Source organism: Paroedura picta, chromosome 18, assembly GCF_049243985.1.
Source record: "Paroedura picta isolate Pp20150507F chromosome 18, Ppicta_v3.0, whole genome shotgun sequence".
Classification (NCBI taxonomy): Eukaryota; Metazoa; Chordata; class Lepidosauria; order Squamata; family Gekkonidae; genus Paroedura; species Paroedura picta.
Genome location: NC_135386.1, coordinates 700,347 through 720,295, shown reverse-complemented (window position 1 = coordinate 720,295; position 19,949 = coordinate 700,347). Strand labels below are relative to the sequence as shown.

Below are 19,949 nucleotides of genomic sequence, written 5' to 3'. Positions count from 1 at the left end.
CCTCCCCCTCCAGCTGGCTCGAGGGCCTCACCTGGTCATCAGCCCGGGGGTGCCTTCCGGGGTGCCTGCGGAGGGCTGCTGGAGCTGCCCCTCCTCCCTGCGCTTCTGCAGCTCCTCCACCACGGGGCTGACCCCCAGGATGAGCAAGGCGCAGCGGTGGATGACGGAGTTGCAGGCGGCCGTGTACACGTCCTGGCCCTCCGGGAGGTCCCGGCTGCCCCCGCGCTCTTGCTGGGAGGGAGGGGGCTGCTCCTCCACCCGAGGACCCGCCCCACCGTTTACGCGCTCTCGGTCGCGGCTGCGGGCCACTTCGCGGGCTGATAGGAAACATTGAAATATTTCTGTAACACGCAACACAAAAAAAGAAACAGAAACAAAACACAGAAGGTCTTAACTTCCAGGCGTCAGACAACAGCTTCAGGCTCATGCGGCCGTCGGGGCTCCCCACCCGCCTCCCAAGCAGCTCCTGGGGGCCCGACTTACTGCCTGCGGTCATGACCTCGTGCTCCCGGTCCTCCTGCTCGTCCTCTTGCTCCGGGTGCCCCTCTCCCCGCTCCCTTTCCGCCTGCTCCTCCATCTCTGCTTCTTCGTCGATGGTCCGAGGGAAGGGAGGCTCCTGGCCCTCTCGGTCGGCGGACTCCGGGTTTCCCGACATCTGGAGCGAGACGCGAGAATCTGAGCGTGACACGAAGCGGCCGACGCCTGCCAAGCGAGTGGTCTCGGCATCCCTCTCCCGAGAAAGGGAACCACACGCGGCCCTCCCTCTCGGGCGGCAGGCAGGATTCCAAAGGCTTCGGCTCAAAGGCTTCCCCACCCTGCACGGAGCAGGTTCCCTCCGGCCTCACCCATCTCTCTCTGGAGGAGGACCGCGTCTGAAGCAGTTCCATGTTCTTGCACGCCAGCAGGCGGCTCCGGACCTTGTAGACGCTCCGGTAGACCTCCACGAGGGCTTTGCCGGGCTGATACCTAAAGGCACAAGGCTCGTGTCTTCCTTTCAAGCCTTTCTAAGCCACCTGACCAGCCTGTCGCGGCCAGAATGGTGGCACCAGTCCCACTGAGGTGAGAGACGGAGCAACCGCGATGCAGGCTCCGGGTGACTTACCGGCTCTCTCCGCTCGCTTGACCAAGGAGATTCGTGTGCTTCAGCAGAGCAGCCAGAACAAATCTAGAGACCGTGTCCAAAAGCGACTCGCTGCTCACGGTGGCGCTGTCCCAATCTGCAGAGGAGTCGGAGGAGAGCAAAACAGACCAAGGTTCCTTGACTGAGCCCGGCCTGGGCAGCAGCACGGCCCCCCCCCCCCCCGGCCACCTGCCCTTCTGGCCTCCACCACACCAGCCGGACACGGGAAGGCTCTGGGCCCTCCTCCTCCTCCTCCTCCTCTGGGCCCATGGAGAAAGGGGGGGCAGGGATTCCACGGCACATCCGTGGCTCGAACCCTCAGTGCGGAAGCAGCTTTGGGCGCCCACTGGATCCACAAGAGGGAGGGGGTCCTGCCGCCCACCCACCCACCCACCCACCCACCCAGCCCCCCGGCTGACCTTTGCTGAGGGCGTAGTCCTGCATGCTCATCCAGAGGCTCCGGGCGGGCTCCTTGGCACAGCCCAGGGCCAGGTCCACGAAGACCGAGACCCCCGGGTGGAGCTTGTAGTCAAACGGCTTCTGCTCTTCGTTTCCCGAGAGGGCCACCTCCAGCAAGGAGCTCATGGATTTGTCTGGGGGCAAAGGGCACGGGTAGGCGGAGGCGGCGGACGAGGCGAGAACCCCCCCTCTCCCCGGGCCGCCCTTCCCGGCCTGCTCCCACCGGCCTCCCCCTCGACACTCCCGCTTACCCAGTTGCGGGATGTCCATCTCCACGCCGTCGCTGAAGAGGGGAGTCTTGAGCCAGTAGGCGGTGTCCTGCTCCTCGGGGGACACGGGGGAGCCCTGCAGCATCCCGCCCAGGCAGCGGCCAATCAGCAGGGCCACCGTCCGCTCCAGGTCCACCAGCCACACCCAGGACTGGGCCGGCTGCGGCAAGGGCCCTCCGGCCGGGTCGACAAGTTCCGGCCCACCTGGAAGCACAAGACGTCTGAGAACGGGAACGCCAGACCCAAAAGCCTCTCTCTGCCCACTGCAAGCAGCTGATGTCAACAGGGCTCCTGGGAGTTCAAGGAATCTGCCCCCCTTATGCGGAACCAGACCACCAGCAGCTCAGGCAAGGGTCTTTCCCATCACCTCCTACCCACTCCTGTAAACTGGAGCTGCTGGACTGATCCTGGGGCTTCCTGTGTGCCAGGCAGAGGCTCTGCCACTGAGCCACCTCCCTTTCCCAGGGGCTCCTTGAGGGAAAGGCCCCAGATCTACTTCCCCTGATCTGCCAAGGGGCACGACGGAGCCCAGAATCAGCCATGATGTGCGTCGTCAGGAGCAAATCCGCTCTGGGGGGTGGCAGGAAAGGGGGTACGGCAAGCACAGCCAAGTACCGGCTTCTGGCTCCCCAAGGGCTCCGTTTCGGTTTTGGAATGGGGGAGGAGCTCGGGTACCGTGCAAGGGCCACTGCAGCTCCTGGTCCTCCAGCAGGGCGGCCGCCGGCAAGAGGCGGTTCAGGCGGTCCAGAGGCGGCAGCAGGTCGAGAAGGTAGCTCAGCAGAGGCCGGGCGACGGACACGGGGAGCAGCAGCAGGGCGTTGGCGATCTGGCAGAGCATGCTTCCTGCCGCGGACACGTAGACGACATCTGCGAGGGGAGAGAAAGAGGAGGAGCATCACGGGGCGGCTCCACCCTGGAGATTTATCAGAGCAGAAGAGAAGCCCCGGCCCCCCGGACGCACCTCTCAGCTTCTCCCCAACGCTGCCGTTCCAAGAGCTCTCCTTGAGCAGAGTGGCCGACCGGGAGTAGATGTCCGTGGCGTGAGGCAGGAGCAGCTGGAGGTGCTTGTGGAGGAGCGCCACACTGCTGGAGGTCTGCTGGCGGCGAGAGGAGGGAGCACCTTGAGCGGGACTCCGGCCACGCCTCCCCCTGGACCTCCCCTCCCCTCCCCTCCCCCCCAGCCCCTGTCCGGAAGCCGGAGGGCTCACCTCGCTCACGCTGTTGATGTGACAGTAGGCCAGGAGCTGCTTCTGCAGGGAGCACAGCAGCTCGTGAAGGTGGGCCGGCTGGCTGTTTTCGGAGGAGGACGTCCCAAGCAGGAACTTGTCACTGTTCTTCTCCAGCTCCCCAAAGGCCTGGTCCTGCGGGGGGGGGGCAGGAGGGGGGGCAGCATTGCACTTCGGGCTTCAGAGGCGGCACCTGCCCTTTCAAGGGTCGCCCCAGGCAAGACCTCGCAGCCGGGAAACACGTGGGCTCTGGGCATGGGGGCCAGCCGACTGGGGCAAGGGCCCTGGGGTGGACGGGCGGGGCTTTTGCCAGGAATGGGGCTGCAGGAGCCTAAGAGGGGCAGAAGGTCTCAGAGGGAGCCTTAGCCCCTTAGCCCCTTGACTGGCACAACTGAATAACAACAACAAGTAAAAAATGAAATGTAAGGTATGAACGTACGGTGTAGAACCCTAAATTCCGCAAGAGAGTCTTCATTAAAATTTCAGCCAGGTGAGTGTCCGGATGGCTGCTCTGGGCGCTGTAGGCCGGATCGGAGACAGTCCCGTACGCAATGCACAGGGAGGAGACGTCGGTGGCATCAGACGGGCAGCTGTAGCCAAGTAAGGAGGCCACGTGTGTGTGATCCTGCAGGCTTGTCAGTATGATGTCCAGCTGCATCCTCTGGGAGGGGGGAAAGAAGAGAGGGGTGGGGGGTCACCTCACGCTCTTCCGACTTCAGGCCAAGTCGGCAACCGGAATGAACTTTGTGGCGCTGCGGGCGACTGGACCAGGTGCGGCTGTGCGGGAGGAGGACTGCTGCCAACAAAGTCCGCGGAGGACGGGGCCTGCAATTCAGCAAGAGCAAGGAACGAACCCCCCCCCCCCCCCGCGGCCTCCTAGGGAAGCAGCACCTCCCACCTGCCTGGGACAGACGCGATGGGCAACCCACTGATATGGGGCCAGAAGCAGAGAAAGCAGCAGCCGTCCGCTCTGGAGTTCTGCAGTCACTGGAAAGATCTGGAAGCCCGTCCTGGCCCCACCCCAAGAGCGTGCCTCTGCTCCCCGGATCGACCTGGCTTCCAGGGACTGCCTCTGCCTGCAGGCCCCTGACTCAGTCTTGCAGTGGCCTTAAAAAGGTCTGGCATCCAGATCCATAGTCGAAAGACCTCCCTCCTCCCAGCCTCTGGGTCACCACGAATAAATGTCGATCAGATTTCAGCAAGGTCAACCCACGGCAGTGCTGGCTGACTCGGCAACTCCCCAGCCGCAGCAGGCGTCTTACCTGCCCCTTCGACAGGCTCTCCCATCGGTCGGGCCCCTGCGGGAGCAGCGAGTGGAGCAGCTCCATCCTCTCTCTCAAGGGAGGCAGCAACATGGTGGCTCCGACCGACAGAGTCTCTATGACCACCTGAAGCGGAGGAGGAGGAGGAGGAGGAGGAGGAGGAGGAGACCTCGTGAGGGGCCAGGGCTGGGACGGGAGACCGCCAAGAGGCGGCGGCTACACACCAGCAGGCCACGGCCAAGCCCCTCTGGACGCCTCTCGCCCCAGGACAGCCCCGCCTCTGACAGGACAGACCCTGGAAGCTGCTGGGTCAGTTCTTGGATGGGAGGAAGCCCAGGGCCCCCACGCAGGGGCAGGCCAGAGGGCACAGTCCGTCCCCCAGGGAAGGGGCGCTCAAGAGGTGCCGCAGAAGAGACTCACCTCCTGTATTTCGTCGGGGACAGAGGAGTCCATCAGGCGAAACAGTAAATTCCGAAGGGGGCCGGCCTGCCGCCCCAGAATGCTGGTGGCGACTCCCCCTGCTAGCGCCAGAGCGAGATGGTTGGAGAGCAGCTTCAGGCAGAGCTTCAAGAAGTTGTGATGCTCCCTGCCAAAAAGAGCATCCGCCATCGGTCCCGGAGGGCCTCCCGGTCGCTTGCTGCCCCACGGCCACCGAATCCCCCGGGGGAGGCCGAGGGAGGGGGCTCCGGAGGGGCCCTGTGGGGAGGAGGTACCTGGAGGAAGGGAACGGCAAGGGCGGGACCTCGCTGTTGATCTTGTCGCAGTACTGCTCGAGGAAAGAGCGGAGGTGGGAGAAGGTGCTCTCCTCTAGGTCCACGCAGTAAGGCCTGTGCCAGGCCACGACTTGTCTGGAGGAAGCAACGGCAGCCGTGAAACACAACAAACAACAATACTCCCCCCCCCCCACACACACACACACACACACACAAAACGAAGAAGCCGTTTTGCCCAAAGGGTCTTCCTGGCAGGACAGATGGGCAGAAGAAGGCGCTGCAGGCCCTGGGCAGCCCCCCGCCCCCCGGCCCCCCCTCCGCCACTTGCCTGTCCCTGGGAAGGGCCGTCCAGGCCAGGCTGTGGGAGGTCCCGGCCGAGATCTGCTGAATGGCCACTCCGTCCAGGCTGCTGCCTTTCTTGGGCTTGGTGAGGGGGCCTGTGGAGTTCCCCTGGCCGCACTGCCCCATGGAGTTGTTCCCCCAAGCGTACACTTCGTTATCTGGAGGGGGGAGGAGGGGGGGAAAGCGGCGTCATTTGAGAGCCGCTGTGCATCGAGGGAGATGCCGCCCTGTGGGGTCCGTTCCGCCTACCGTGGGAGAGGGCCAGGCAGTGGCTGTCCCCGATGGAGATGTCCACGATCCGAGTGGCCGCCAGCTCTTCGATCAGCTTGGGCCGGAGCGCTGTCGCTTCCGAGGAGCCGCACCCCAGGCAGGCGCCACAGCCCCACGCGTACACCTGGGAGCAAGAGGGAGCCCTGAGAGCTCTGTGGCTCTGCGTGGGACAGCCTGGGGCCACGAGGGCAGGGAAGGCCCCCACGACCCACCTCGGCAGGCGCAGGCAGACGGGAAGGAAGCCCCTGGCCACTCCTCTGTGAGGAACGGCAGGGCTGGGCAAAGAGCCGCCTGCAGTGGGGCATCCCGCCACGACTCTCCAAGGCAGCTTCCACCCTCGCCTGGAAGCCCTGCGGGGCTGGCCCACGTCGGCAGCCCCTCCTCGGCCCTTGACTGTAGGCGAGTCCAGCATCCTCTAGCTCCTCTGTCTGGCGCGGGCGCTTTGGCCTTACCTGCCCGGTCGAGGTGAGCGCCAGCGACGACTGGCTCCCGGCACAGACCTTGCGAATGAACATGCCTTGCAGGGCTTCTATCACCTTCGGCTTGTAGACCCGGTTGGTGTCTCCGTGGCCAAGTTTGCCTGTGGGAGCCCCGCACCGGACGGCAAGGCACAAGGGAAGCCGGAGGGAGACAAACCCCTGTTAGCCTGGGAATCCCAGCACCCGCCAAAGGGCCCAGGGGCCCTGCCCGGAGAAGGAGGGTGTGCTTTTCGGGAAATGCACGTGGCACAACGGAGTCACTGAGCACACCGGTCCACAGATGTGAATGGATTCAAAACCTCCCCCAAACCATCATTTCAGAAAGGGCAGCAGGCGATCCTGGGGAAGTGGGGATGCCGAGACGCCCAGAGCCCAGAGGGGAAATGGGCCATGTGCAGAGCGCGTTCCGCTCCAGCCACAGTCCCTGGGCCTCCCTCTCTGCCTCGGTCCGCTGCCTTCTCAGAAGCTCTCTTAGGCAGGCTGGCTTGTCCCTTCCTCAGGCCAGCCAGAGAACAGCAGCGCCGAGTGAAGAGCGGCAGGCCTCCCCCCCCCCCGCCCCAAGAGAGAGAGAGAGAGAGGGAAGAAAGTGGGGAATGGCCTACCGTTGTCTCCGCCTCCAAAGGACCACACCGTCCGCCCGTCTTTGGACAAGGCTATGGTGTGGGAGCTGCCGCAGGAGACCTCCCCTACATTGCTGATGTCTTTGACTAGAGTTGGGATGTTCCGGCTGTTGCTGTCGCCGTGACCTTGAGGAGAGGAGAGGAGGGGAAGGGGGCCTGGGTCAGGGAGAAGGCCTTCTCCTCTTTGCTCCTGGCCTCTGCCCTCACCTGCCCCACCAACCGTCTCCTTTCTGTGGTCTGGAAAGGTCCCCGTGAAAAGTGCGTGGCTGGAACAGGGAGGAGGTCAGCCATCCATTCAGACATGAGCCTGGCTGCCAGTGAAGAGCATCAGAAGAGCCCTGCTGGGGCAGCCAGCGGTCCCCCGGTCCAGCATCCCGCCTTCCACAGCGGCCCACCCGTTCCCCAGAGAGCAGAGGCCCAGGTCTTCCCCCGATGCTGCCTCCTGGCTCTGGGCTCAAAGGCCGACAGCCTCTGGGGCAGGGCAGGGCAGGGCAGGGCAGGGCGGGGGCTTCCAAGAGTCGCTTCCAAGAGTCGCTGCTCGCTCCCACCAAAGCTCCGGCCTCCCACCAATGCGGTGAGCCTCTGAAGTGCCCCTGGACTCTCTCTCTTTTCAACAGCTACAGACAGACCGGGGTCTCTCTCCCGTGGCTGATGGCCCAGATCAGGTCCCAGCTTTCCCCCCACGGCAACCACTTCATTTATGTGGGCCTTTCTTCCAAGGCCAAGACGGCCATGGCACCTCCCGGTCAAGGGGCTGACCAGGCCCAGGCCTCTGAAGAAGTAACAAGGCAGCATTGTGCACTCACGTTTGCTTTCCTTATAACACACGCTCTGCAGCAGAGCTGTTTTCACCTGCTTACCTAGCCTCCCAAAGTCGCCTTCCCCCCAGGTGTACAGCTCGCCATCTTCCGTGACGGCAGCGCTGTGCCGGTACCCGGCGGACACACACACGACCACCTGCGCGGCAGAGGCCCAAAGGAAACGGTCAGAGCCGGGCGGCTGCGGGGAAAGTTCCCACCAGCGAGAGCCCGCCCCGCTTTCCGTCCGTGCCAGGCCCAGGAGGCCCCGGGTCCCCTGCCGCCCCCAGCTCGACTGCCAGCCCTCCCTCCGCAGCCACCACTGCCCCCCGCGCCCTTCCCAGAGGCCGCATTCATGTCTTGGCAGGAGCGCATCCCCGCAAAGGGCGACTCATCCAGCCCCCAGGCGAAGAGAGTCGTTCTCGGCCTCCGATTCCGCCCCGTCAAGACATCTAAGTGGGAAAGGGGGGGGGGGCAATCTGCTCCAGCCATACCGTCCCCTGCAGAAATTTGAGACGCAGCCACACTGCCAAGCAGCAGCTGAAAGCACAGCGAGCTGGAACGACACATCCTCCAATTTTGGTGGTGGGGGGGACAAATTTGAGGCCTATTGGGATGAAGATCTGGGCACAGTCCCTGAGCCCTCCCCCCACCCCATCCCCTGAGCCCAGCAGCACAGAGGGGAAAACAGAGGCCGACACTCTCAAGGGCGTATCTGCGACGCCTCGACGGGCTCACCCTGGGGGCCATTTGGCAGCAGCCCCCTCTGGGGTCACCCGGAAACTCTGCCACCAGGGCAAGGTGGGGAGCTCCTTGTGGTGAGCTCAGGGCCGTTTCTCTTCTGCGCTCCATTCCCAGGTATTCCCCCTCCAAAGCAGGAGCTCCACACACCTGGTCACACAAGCCTCCCTCTCTGCAGCTACTAAGCCTCAGGCAGCCCTTAAGGCCCCAGCAGCCGGCTGAACCTGGGCAGACTGAGCCTCACAGCACGCGGTCCCCACACCACCTCCCGATGGCGGACCCAGCCTACCTTTCCCTGCAGAGGGCCCTGGATGAGTTTGGGGTACTTCTGCGTGGAGCTGTTCCCGTGCCCGAGTTTCCCGTAGTCGCCGTCTCCCCAGCTGAAGACCTCTCCCTCGGTCGTGAAGGCCAGCGTGTGGCCGTCGGACCCTTTGGAGGACGACACCTTCTTGACCGACCGGTGGGGCTCAAACGTCAGCTTCTTCAGCGTGGACTGGTTGTTGGAGTCGCCCAGGCCCAGCCGGCCGTAGCTGCCTTTGCCGCACGCGCGGACGGAGCCGTCCGTAGAGATCACAAACGTGCAGTACTGGCCGGCTTCAATCTGCCGGAGGGAAGGCAGAGAAGCCTTTGTCGAGTGGCCGTGTCACCCCAGGGCCCTCCCACCGTCACTCGCTCAGGCTCCCTGGCCTGGGAGAAGTCAAGGGAGCCTCGGCCAGGGCCAGGGCCAGGGCGGGCGGAACACTCCCCCTGGGGAGATCAGGGTCCTCTGGGGCTTTCACCCCTTCCGGAGGGCCTGTAAGACGCAGCTGTCCTGCCAGCCCTCCCTGCCTATCAAACCCGCTCGATATTAGTCAGCCTCCTCCCTCAGCAAGGTTTTAAGAAGGTGCTTTTTGATATAGGCATTTTAACTTCAACTTATATATTAACTGATGTAAATATATTATTTGTATTTGTTTTGGGTTGTTTGCCATTACCCTCCCTGAGCCAACTAGGAAGGGTGGGCTCTAAAAATAAATAATTATTATCGCTGCAAGCTGGCAGTGAAGGGCCAGGTTGGCCTGGGCAGCCCCCCGCCCCAGTTCCAGCTGGCTGAGAGAGCCTCCTGCCCGGCGGGAGGGCTGAGCTAGCACCGTGCCCTTTGGACCGGCTGCGAGAGGACGCTCCACTCCGCCCCAGAGGCCTCCCTTTCTTCACAAGGAGGCAAGTCCAAAAAGGCCACTCACGGTCTGAGCGTCGGAAAAACTGGGGGCCAGCTTGGGCTGGAGGATCTTCTCCTGCGTTCCTTCCACCAGCTGGTGGCTGCTGTTGCTGCCCCACACGTACACTTCGCAGGTCTCCGAAACGATGGGAGCGTCGCCGGTCTGAATGCTGTCTGGGCTGGCGCACGTCCTGGAGTAGTCCGATGCCATGCGACAGACCTGTCCGGAGAAGCAACCTTTTAGGAAACGCTCTACGCTCCTCCTTTGTTTTGGCCCAGCTTCGCAGGCGTCAGCTACCGACATTATACCGGACCGTCCGCGAGGGCACAAGTGGGCACGGCTGCCGTCCAGCCTTCCCTTTCCCACGTGCCCCTTCCACGCGCTGGGCGTCCCCACCACCACCTCCGCCTCTCCCTTCGAGGTCCTTCTTGCCTGGGCTCTCCTGAATGCCTACGCTTAGCAGAACCGGGGCACTAGGCCTGTGTGGACACAGACTCTAAAGGAAAGAAACTGAAGGGTGTGAAAATGCGGTGAAAAGGGGGGTGGAAAATGCGGAAGCACCTGGGCAGAAAACAGCATTTTCCCGTCCTCAAAAGAGGCAGAAGTACCAAGTGCACCTTTTTAAAAAAGCCCTCGGTTCACGTGCGGCTGGGCAGACCCACCTCCTCAAAGAGGCACAGAGACGCCTCGTAGAGGGAGCAGAGGCCTTCTGAGGTCCTTGTTGGTTCCCTCCACTGGCTTCGATCAGCAGACGATCCCTGAAATGGGAAACATCACGGGGGACGTTATTGCGGCCACTTAACCCCACCCCTGCTTCAAATGGTTCAGCTCATTCTACACGCATTCCCCCCTTTCACCCTTCGGATAAGTCCGCTTGAGGTTTCAAATATGCAGAGCATGTACACTGCAGGGGAACCGACACCCCCCCTGGCCGTGAGGTCCTTCTGCCCCCCCTGGGTCCGTATGCCAACAGCAGGACTCATCCTGACCCTGCAAGCAATGCCCGGCTGCTGGGGGTGCTTCGGTGTGGGGCAGGCCCCTAAGACCCCCTCCTCCGTGAGCCTGCCGAACGCCCTCCTGCCAGGGAAGCCGGCCCCCCACGTACCAGCGAGCGCCTCATCTGCATGAGGATGCTCATGAAGCAGTCGAAGCTGATCATGCCCTCCTGGGCCAGCAGCGCTCTGCTCTTCTCCATGGCGTTGACCACGGCCGAGGCCCCGAGGGCCATCTCGATCCACTCCAGGAGGTACCGCAGAGAGCCGCGCTGAGCAGCCAGCCCGAGGAGCAGCTCGGAGGCCAGCCTGCGCCCGAGAGTGTCGGCCCCGGAGTTGGGCACGGTCACCCCTTTCAGGAAGGCGGTGACCTGGGACAGGCAGTCCAGGCCCATGGGCGGGATCTTGCTCTCGTTGGCCAGGGACAAGGGCGGCAGGGAGCTCACCACCTCGATGGCGGTGTGGATGACGTCGTTGCAGAGGCTGAGGCCGGGGCCCGAGGCGGGCAGCATCCAGCTCTGCCGGAGGAGGGCAAACAGCAAGCTCAGCCCCGTGCGGACCCCCATCTCGATGAGCGCGTCCGTGCTGGACCGGGGCCTCTCGCTGACCGAGTGGATGTCCGTGGAGCCCGAGCTGCTCTCCGGAGAGGGCTGCTGCTGCTTGACCTTGCCCTGGTCGTGGTACTTGTTGGAGAGCGCGTAGAAGATCCTCTGCAGCACCAGCAGCCTCTTGCGCAGGGCCCCGGCGAAGGGCGAGTCCGAGCAGACCATCTTGGCCAGGGCCAGCTGGCTGCTGAGCAGGGCGTCCAGGTAGTGGTCCTGCTCATCGCTGGACAGGGACTCGCGCTCAAAGTCCGGCAGCTGCGGCCCTTTCAGGCACAGGACCTGCTGGGGCAGCGGCACCACTTCCTTGTTGCTGACCAGCTTGGCGTACAGGACCGAGACGCCCTCCCGCGTGGCGATGGACTCACTGTCCTCCGTGATCCAGGAGCTGTTGAGGTGCTCCAGCCATTTCAGCTTCACGGGGGGGACCATGGCTGCCATGGCGGCTCACTCCTCGGCCATGGGCTCTGAAGAGGGGAGAGAGAGACACACACAGCCTGGTCTACAAAGACAGTAGGCAGCAAGGCCTCACTCTGGGCATGGACACGGCCCAAGCGTCTGTCTCCCCGCCACCCCCACGGGAGCTTTGACTCTTCATGCCCAAAATCTGACTGGGATTCTAGCTCAGGGGTGGCCAAGCTGTGGCTCTCCAGATGTCCATGGACTACAATTCCCATGAGCCCCCAGGAGCACTTGCTGGCATGGGCTCTCTCATCTGGAGAGCCAGAGCTTAGCCACCCTTGAGCTAGCTGTTTGTCAAATTTGAAGCGTTCTCTCTCTCTCTCTCTCTCTCTCTCACACACACACACACACTCACACACACACTCGCATGCACATAAACAAATGATTTTTAATTATCATCAGGTGGTGGCTCCTGTTCTCCAATGTGATTCTTTTAAAAACCGTGAATCAAAATGAAGTGCGGCTTCTTTTAACGAGCGACAATTACTGATTCACATTTGTGCCGTGGAGACCCGGTGTCATCCGTGCTGAGTCCCTGAACAAAAGAGCCCCTTCTCCCCTCTGAGGAATTGTCTCGCCCCAAATGGCAAGGCAGCAGGACTCAGGCGGGCAGCCGTGTCGAACGGAGGCAACAGGACAAAGGAGTGTGTGAGCACGCCAACGCTGGTGCCCAGAACAACACACTGTGGCCTTTCCGTTTTGTTCTGCGGCAGGTGAGATGAAATCTAGTCATTCCCCCAGTTCTCCCCGGCAGCCTATGACTAAATCTCCATCTGATTCATGTGGCCAGGATGGGACCCCCCTAAAACCTGAGCAGCCAGACTGAAAATCAAGGAACACACAATAAAGGTGGGAGAGGCTTCCCAGGACATCAGTGTCGCTCTGAGTTTAAAAGGACAGAGATCCACGTCTCAAGGCATAGAAATATTTTTAAGGGCCAGGCGGTTCACACCCCTCCTCTGCCTGCACCCGAAGATGACGGGGGAAGCCCCTCAGAGACCCCTCCCTCTCTGGCAGAAGACCAATTATTACTACATGGCCACATACGTTGATTTGGCTCCCTCTTCCCGACACACACACACACAGACACAGAGAATTGTGAACTGGCAAGGGACAGAGAGGCCTCCCAGCCGGACATCCCCACCATGAGGGAGGCTTATCCACCATCCCCAGAGCATGAGACCCTTAGGCCTGTGTTTCTCGTGCACCGCAGGCCCACTCAGGCACGGCTGTGAGGAGCTGACTGTGGAACAGGCGAGCAAACAACCGCCGTAGATGCATTGCTATAGCAACCCAGCCACCCCGTCCTCCAAAGGCACCACCAGGAGAAGCCTCGGTGCCCCATTTCCGCGGCACGAGACAGGTGGCGCGGGAGACAATGCCCAGGAAAGGGGGCACAGGGAGAGTCAGGGTGGCGAGCTCCGGGGAGGGGGGGGGATTCTGGGAGACTGATGCATAGTTAAGGTGCACATATGCAAAGCATAAAATGTCGGTTAGGAAGGATGGATCTAAACCCAGTGCAAGGAAAGCGATGGAAGTTACTATCCAGAACGGCCAGGGAGGGTTCAGCATTTGTGCTGCTCAAGGCCTGTTGAGGGATTTATTGTGTCGTTTGGAAGGTTTTTAAAACTTGTTGAGATGGACTTTCCTTCGACCCTGAAACTGCAGCCTGGCTCTTTGGCCTCTTCGTTCTCTGAGAGCTTCTGAAAGAACCAGAAGGATCCAGAAAGGCAGGGAGCTACCGAATTCTTGGGTGCCGGAATATCAGCACCCCTGCTGCGAATCATGGGTGCTTCCGGTGCCTTCCCAGGCTCCAGGGCTCACACAAAGCAGCAGAGGTGGACCCCAGCACCGATCTTGTCCCGGGCAAGATAAACACTCACTCCAAAGCGTGTGTGCATGCCAGCGGACACAAAGGGCCGTCACCTTTCTAGGCTGGGAAAGGCGTTTGTTGGAGGGGTTCTCGTGGAAAATCCAGTCCGCAGGCTTTTAGGGCTGCAGCTCAAATGCAACGCCCTGCCCGGGTCTTTGCAGCAGTCGGTAAGGAAAATCATCTGCATCATTCTGCTTGGAGTGTTTTCAGAAGGCCTTTCCCGGCTCAACTAGAAAGATCAGATCTTGGCCCGCTCAGCTGCATGGCCCAGAACGAAGGCACTTCAGTGACACCCGGGAATCAGAAATCCTTTGCATGGGTGGAGAAGCTGAAACACTAAACGACTGGTGTGCCTCACGGGTCCCTATCCTGAGCCCGAGACTCTGCTCCTTCTCATCCCAAAGCACCACAAGGATCCAGCACAGGAAGAAACACAGAAGCTACCCTGGACTTCTCTGACGAAGGGGGGAGGGAGGGGTTGGATAAAATGAATCTACTGATGAATAGGAAATGAGCAGCCAAAGATCCAGCAGAGAGAAAGCCAAGACACAATCTCTGTTGCAGTCCCCCCCTCGTGGAATGGCTTGCCAGGGGAATTCAGGAAAGCTACGACTCCAAACCACAGATATAGAAGCCAAATGGAAGAAACCGAATCATCCTGGATATAGACAAAATGATTTGGTTTCTATGCCTCCCCGCCCTGTGAATGGGCTCAAGGCGGCTTTCAATTCAAAACAGAAACCTCAATAAAACAGCAAGCCCAAATTTCACCCCGATACCAGATGCAGAGGCCAGGCGAAGGGCCCTCGTGGGCGATGAAGTTAGGCTAGCAAGAACCTGCAATCTTCAACGTCCACGGAGCCTTTTCAGAGGGCTCACCAGTTTATATAATGCTCATTTACATAACCCACCCAATCTGAGCTCACGCAACAGATTGTGCCTGGAGCAAAACAGACGTGGGCACCGTGGACCCTCGGGGAATATTGCTGCCCATCATCTCCAGCCTTCCAGAAAGGAAGCCCCTTCCTGGAGCTGCTTGGGGAAGCCCCAACGGAGGGAGAGAAGCCACCGCCAGCCAGCTCCCAAACTTCAAGCAGCCCTTCCACGGGGCTGGTCAACTCCACGGTTTGGGGGTTCAAGGAGGCAAGCCTCTGCATCCCCCCCCACCACAGTTCCTATGTTTAGCTGAACCCCCTCTAAGAGGAAGGCTCTCGGAAGAAGACAGCAACAGCCTGTGGACCATGGCTACTAGTGATTGATAGACTTATCCTCCATGAATCTAGCATCATCAGACCGGATCAAACCAACGACAATAAAACAGGTAGCTGTGTGTGTGTGTGTGTGTGTGTGTGTGTGTGTGTGTGTGAGGGGGGGGATCAGCACCTCCCCACAAACCGCAAACCATGCAAATGCCTAGCTGGGTATCTATGCTTCAGCCTGCAGCCAACCAGATAAGGCCAATGCCCAACTAGGAAGGAGTGGCAGAAGAGGCCCTCCCTCAAGAGGCACGTCGAGGCACACAGAGGCCACGTCTGGGGACAGGGGACGCCCCAAGTTCTGCACAGCCTGTACTGACCAGCTCTCAACAGGCCTGCAGAGAAGGAAAGCAAACAGATGCTCCAGAAACCTCGTGAACGAGAGGACAGAAAATCTGCCTCATGGATAAACGTAGGTGAGCGTCACTGGGTAACCGGCAAGGAAATGCAAAGGCTGAAGGGTGGGATCCTTAGCCAGAGATGCTCCAGTAATCTGAGTTTGATTGTGAAACTACTTGCCGCCCCCCCCCCCCCCCCCCACACACACACACTTCATTTATACTCGGGCTTTTATTATGACCGCTGGAAACATTTCTCTTTAAAGTCTTAGCAGTCCCCCTCCTCTCCTTCAGTGGAGGACAGCGGCCACCCAAGACCCCCTGTGCCTGGACCCCGCAAACTGTATTTTAACTCTTCAGAGAGTCGCAGTGATTGTTTTGTCGTGGTTACTATATAAAGGAAAAGTTCGTTTGGTTCCAGATGTGGCAAAGGCCACCAGTCCGTTCAGCCGCACAGCCTCAACACGGAGAAAAGCTTGATGCCCCTCTCTCCAAAAAGGTTTCCGTGCTCGCTGTGTCCCCCCCCCCCTCCGAAGTGGACGGGAGGGTTAAGAAGAGGTCCCCGAAGGCTCTGAACTGCAAGACGGGGGGGCATCTTATCTGAGGTCACGCAAGGCAAGGGAAAATGCCAGATCTTGGTGGTCTGACACCAACCAATCTTTATGCCAGCAGGGGGTCCTAACTTCAGATAAGCTGATGCCAGCTACGGAATAGTCTCAACTATTTTCCTGTTGGGTTTCATATGACCAATTTTCTTTTTTTGAAGTGTCACAAAAAGGCTTTGGAACAAGAGAACAGCTGAGGACAGCAAATTTCAATGCGCCAATAAGCCCCTGCCGCTGACACCACTCACAATGGGGGCTTGCAGGGAGGGGGGGCTCTTGTTCTCAGAGCAGCTGAAGCCACTACAGGCCTGGCGGTATTACCGGAGGGCAGTCAGAGGAATACAGAAGGCAAAACAAGATTCTCCAGCGCCAAAATGACACAAAACAGAAACAAGGCTGAACAAGAGGACGAAGAACAGCCAACATACCTGTGCCAGCCAAGTGCAAACTAAGGGAGGCAGCAATTCAGAGAACTGACTGCAGCAGGGGGTCCCAGGAAAAGGCAGCTAGCCACAACAGCACACCAGCTTGCCCTTCCTGGCCGTATCATGGACCGTTTTCCCTCTGCGTCCAAATATGTGCCAAGTTCCTCTACTGCGCCTGGATGCTCTGCCAGTCAGCACCTGCCAAGGCCAGGAGGAGAAGAGGCAGCAGCCGGAACCCCCCCTCTCCTGACCTGGGTCCAGACCCAGATGGGAGCACCACCCAGCTGTCACCTGCCACATGGATGCCAGAGAGAGGAGATGGCAGGCACCGTCCCATTGTGCCTGGCATGCACAAAACTGCCTTGCGCTGAATCAGGCTCACTACTTGCTTTTCAGACTGGCAGCTGCTCACTGGGGTCTTTCGCATCACCCCCTCACTGACCCTTAAGTAGAGATGGCAGGAATTGAACCCAGGACCTCCCGCATGCCCAACAGAGAGGCTGTGCCACTGAGCCACGGCACCCTTTTCTGCATTTCTATTGCCTTTCAGGGACTATGTGCTACTGCGGGAGCCAATGCTGAGTGGAAGAAATTAAAATGCAATGCATCTGTCAACTGAGACCGCCTTGAGGCAGCAGCTGCCCAAATGCAGGACAAAGATGTGCATCGCTGGGTCACAGACACCATCTCCCCAGAATGACTCAGGAACGCCCACAAACAAGGCCCAACTGGGAGAACACCTGAAAAATGCACAAGAATGGAACTCTCCCTATCCTTTGGTTACAATTCACAAGTGACGGTCCCTTACAACTCTGCCTTTGCTGTGACACAGTGCTTCAGAATCACCAATGAACAACCAAGTATAGCTCTAGGGCTGATACACAAGAAGTCCACCCATCCCACACTGTCACAAAACTCTGTAAAGCAGCATGCACACTTTCACAGAAGGGGAGGACAGGCTGGTGCCTCCTCCAGGGGAGAGGGAGGCCACCAAGACCCTCACTCCAGATACTACACAAGGCCTGGCTAAAGTTCAACAGCAGCACAGAGAGACCCTCACACATACTCAGAGGTTATATGGTCATGAAATGGATTTATCCACATATATCTAAAATAACTTATATTGTTGCACGTGTATGTTTGGTGGGACTGCACTCAGGGTACACAACAGTTGTGGGGCTCCATTTGGTGTGGGTAACTAAGATTTTAGTTCTCTGCGAGCTCCACCCTAGACGGAGGCCCCTTCATTGGCTCTAAAAGGGGGTCTGGCAAATTCACACAGGGAATGTTCCACAACAGCTGCAAATCTGGATGGCTGAACATGTTCAGAGGGTGCATAAGTGTGTGTGTGTGGGGGGGGGGGCAGTTCCCTGCTTCCAGGTGTTTCAAGGGTGTGGATGCTGGCCTCAGTGGGCCTTTGGTCTTATCCTCATGTGTTCTCATCACAATCAAATTTCTGCACCCTTCTAGAAGGAGCCCAACTGCTCCTCCTTGAAATGTATATCTGACATTTTGCTTGCAAGGCAATATGCAGATAATACACCAGACAGCACTGGAGATTTCCTGAGTCCTCCTTTTGTTCTGGGCTGAAGGGGCCCCAGACACAAAGAGCACACCGCCAATATCCAGCAGCACCCTCAAGCCTAACAAACCCTGAGCCAGGAGAGGAGCTTGTTAGTCCTGCACGTGCTCACTGGACTCTTGCTCAGGAGACAAACAAGGCTCCCCATCCTGCCCTAATCAAGGCAAAATAGCCACACCAGTGACTCCTGCAGGGGCTGGGCAGGCCCAGGTTCTGTGAAGGCAATTAGGGTTGCAGTGCGATGCGATGGAAACCCCAAGGCCCCATATCCCCAGTGGCAGAAGACTGCCAGGACATCTCAATCCATCAATATCATTCCAAAATGGACATAAATAACACATGAGTAATGTAATATGAATAAGTCGTGTCAAAACACAGCGCCAATGAAACAGGCCAGGTGAATGGGCGCACAGCACACCTGTGAGCCACCGACCCCCACCCCCTCCCAGCCAGTCTTTTGGACCCCTGACCCTACCCCTTGGCCCAAGGGGCTCCTTGGCCCTGACCAGCGACCCACACAAACAAGCCCACGGGGTGGGTGGGGTGGGGGGGGGGCTTCAAGGGACTCTGCCCCTGGGCCTGAGCGGGCGGACAAGCGGCATACAAATGCACGAGGGCTATAAACCAACGCAGCCCTCATAAAAGAGGCCCCGAGTGCGACGCTGCAGAGAAGACCCCCAAAGACCCCCCCCCACGAGAGACCAGGCGAGGCGGACCCCCCCTCCCTTCCCCCCCCCCGCCCAGGGGCTCCGCAGCTGTGGCCCCGCCCACGGGGGTCGCTCTCGGGGGTCCCTGGCGAGAGGGCGGGGCGGAGGCCGAGGGGCGTGGCCGGCCCCGCCCATCCCCTCCCCCTCCCCCTCGGGCGGCCGTTCGGCCCCTCCCCCTCCTCCCCCCCCTCAGGGGCGGCCCCTCAGGGCAGGGTTGGCGCGGGGCCCAGGGAGGGGTCTCGGTGGGGGGGGTCGGGGGGGGCTACCGGGCTCCGGGCGCGGCTGTCTGTCTGGGCGGCGTCTCCGGCGGCCGAGGCTTGTCAAAGAGGAAACACGACGCGGGAGGGAGACGCGGCCGCCGCTTCTCGCGGGACTTCGGACCAGCTCTCGCGAGACCTCGTGCGCGCCTGCGCGCCAGGCCGGCTCTCGTTCCCTCTCGGCGCGCGCCCCCTGCAGGAAAGCGGCGGAACGGCCTCGGCCGGAGGAGGGGAGGGGAGGGGAGAGGAGGGGGCGGGAGGGGAGGCTGCCGGTCCGAGCGGGCGATGCCCTTGCAGGAGAAGGAGCCGCAGGGAGGGCACCGCGGGGAACAGCAGCCCACCTGCCCCACGGGTAGGGCTTCAGGGCACCCGCAAGGGGCAGTCTGTGGCAGGGAGGGGCAAGGAGGACCAACCCCCCGGTCATGGAGGGATGCCCAGTGGCGGGAGGCGGCACGCCAGGGGGGCAGGAGGTCCTGCACACGAGAAGTAGTTGCACCCCCAGGCCCCAAGGGCCAGGCAGCAGGTGATGGGGGGCCCTTTGTCTGCCTGGGCGCCTGGAGGGCGGCTGCCGGTCTGAGCAGGCCATTCTGACCCTGATGGGGCCAGCGTCTGTTCAGTCCAGGGGGAGATGCCCACCCCGCCCTCCCTCCACCAGTGTCCACAACCAAATTTGAAGGGCCCCCACCAGCCCGCCTGCCATCCCCCCCACCCCCCCCCCTCACTTCAAAGGGGCAGCTGGATCGCTTCAAAGGGGCAGCTGTGGGGGCAGCCAGGAGCTCCGCAGTTGCTGTCCAGTTGCTGAGAGCGGCCGGAGAGGAGCAGGGGGCCGTGCGAGGGGAAGCCTCCAGCAGCCAGGCCAGCTGTCTTGGGCTAGCCAGATGTGTGGCGAGGGAGGAGGCGCTGGAGCTGTCCAGCCAGAGCCCTGCAGGGATGGACGCCACGGATGAACCCAGGCCTGCCCTGCTGGAGGGGCCCAGCGTTCTGGGGAGCCATTGCCGTTCTGAGCGGTGGTCTTCAGCTGGGGAAGGTGAGGAGTCTGCCTGAAGACCCCCCCCCATACACACACACACACTGGGCCCCACTTCCTTCAGCAGCAACACCTCCACTGCCCCCCCCCGTCAGCCCCCAGCAGAGGCTGCCCCCTCTTCTCCCACGCATGGTCCTTTTCGAGTGGGGCTCAGGACTGCCTGCCCGTCCCTTAGGAAACATATTCGGCTCCCAGGCCAGCAAATAAATCTGCCAGGGGTCCCCAGGGTGCCCCCAGGGCTGCCGGGCTGCCAGCTGACCCCTTCTCTGGTGCCCACCGAGTGGGCGGGGCAGGCGGCTTTCAAGAGGGGAAGGGGTAGCTCTTTG

General features: G+C 60.9%; 1 protein-coding gene across 8 annotated transcripts in view; it reads right to left on the bottom strand.

Annotated features, from left to right (window-relative positions):
- The window catches only part of HERC1 (HECT and RLD domain containing E3 ubiquitin protein ligase family member 1), a 49,420-nt gene extending 30,687 nt beyond the window's left edge, over positions 1–18,733 (bottom strand). For 6 of the 8 annotated variants that reach the window (XR_013227436.1, XM_077317915.1, XM_077317918.1 and 3 more), the window contains exons 1-23: positions 18,606–18,733; positions 10,603–11,558; positions 10,160–10,255; positions 9,522–9,716; positions 8,588–8,899; positions 7,621–7,717; positions 6,743–6,886; positions 6,114–6,241; positions 5,641–5,785; positions 5,378–5,549; positions 5,050–5,184; positions 4,757–4,922; positions 4,337–4,462; positions 3,514–3,735; positions 3,057–3,209; positions 2,810–2,945; positions 2,524–2,715; positions 1,831–2,052; positions 1,540–1,713; positions 1,103–1,217; positions 846–966; positions 484–655; positions 32–341 (exon numbers count right to left, since the gene is read on the bottom strand). Coding sequence is in view for 7 of the 8 variants with exons in the window: in XM_077317915.1 (XP_077174030.1) it covers positions 32–341; positions 484–655; positions 846–966; positions 1,103–1,217; positions 1,540–1,713; positions 1,831–2,052; positions 2,524–2,715; positions 2,810–2,945; positions 3,057–3,209; positions 3,514–3,735; positions 4,337–4,462; positions 4,757–4,922; positions 5,050–5,184; positions 5,378–5,549; positions 5,641–5,785; positions 6,114–6,241; positions 6,743–6,886; positions 7,621–7,717; positions 8,588–8,899; positions 9,522–9,716; positions 10,160–10,255; positions 10,603–11,532 (4,463 nt within the window). In the remaining variant the exon portion in view is untranslated. The remainder of the gene's footprint in view (positions 1–31; positions 342–483; positions 656–845; positions 967–1,102; positions 1,218–1,539; positions 1,714–1,830; positions 2,053–2,523; positions 2,716–2,809; positions 2,946–3,056; positions 3,210–3,513; positions 3,736–4,336; positions 4,463–4,756; positions 4,923–5,049; positions 5,185–5,377; positions 5,550–5,640; positions 5,786–6,113; positions 6,242–6,742; positions 6,887–7,620; positions 7,718–8,587; positions 8,900–9,521; positions 9,717–10,159; positions 10,256–10,602; positions 11,559–18,605) is intronic. The other 2 variants (XM_077317922.1, XM_077317916.1) reach the window with 2 other exon arrangements.
- Positions 18,734–19,949: the final 1,216 nt, after the last annotated feature.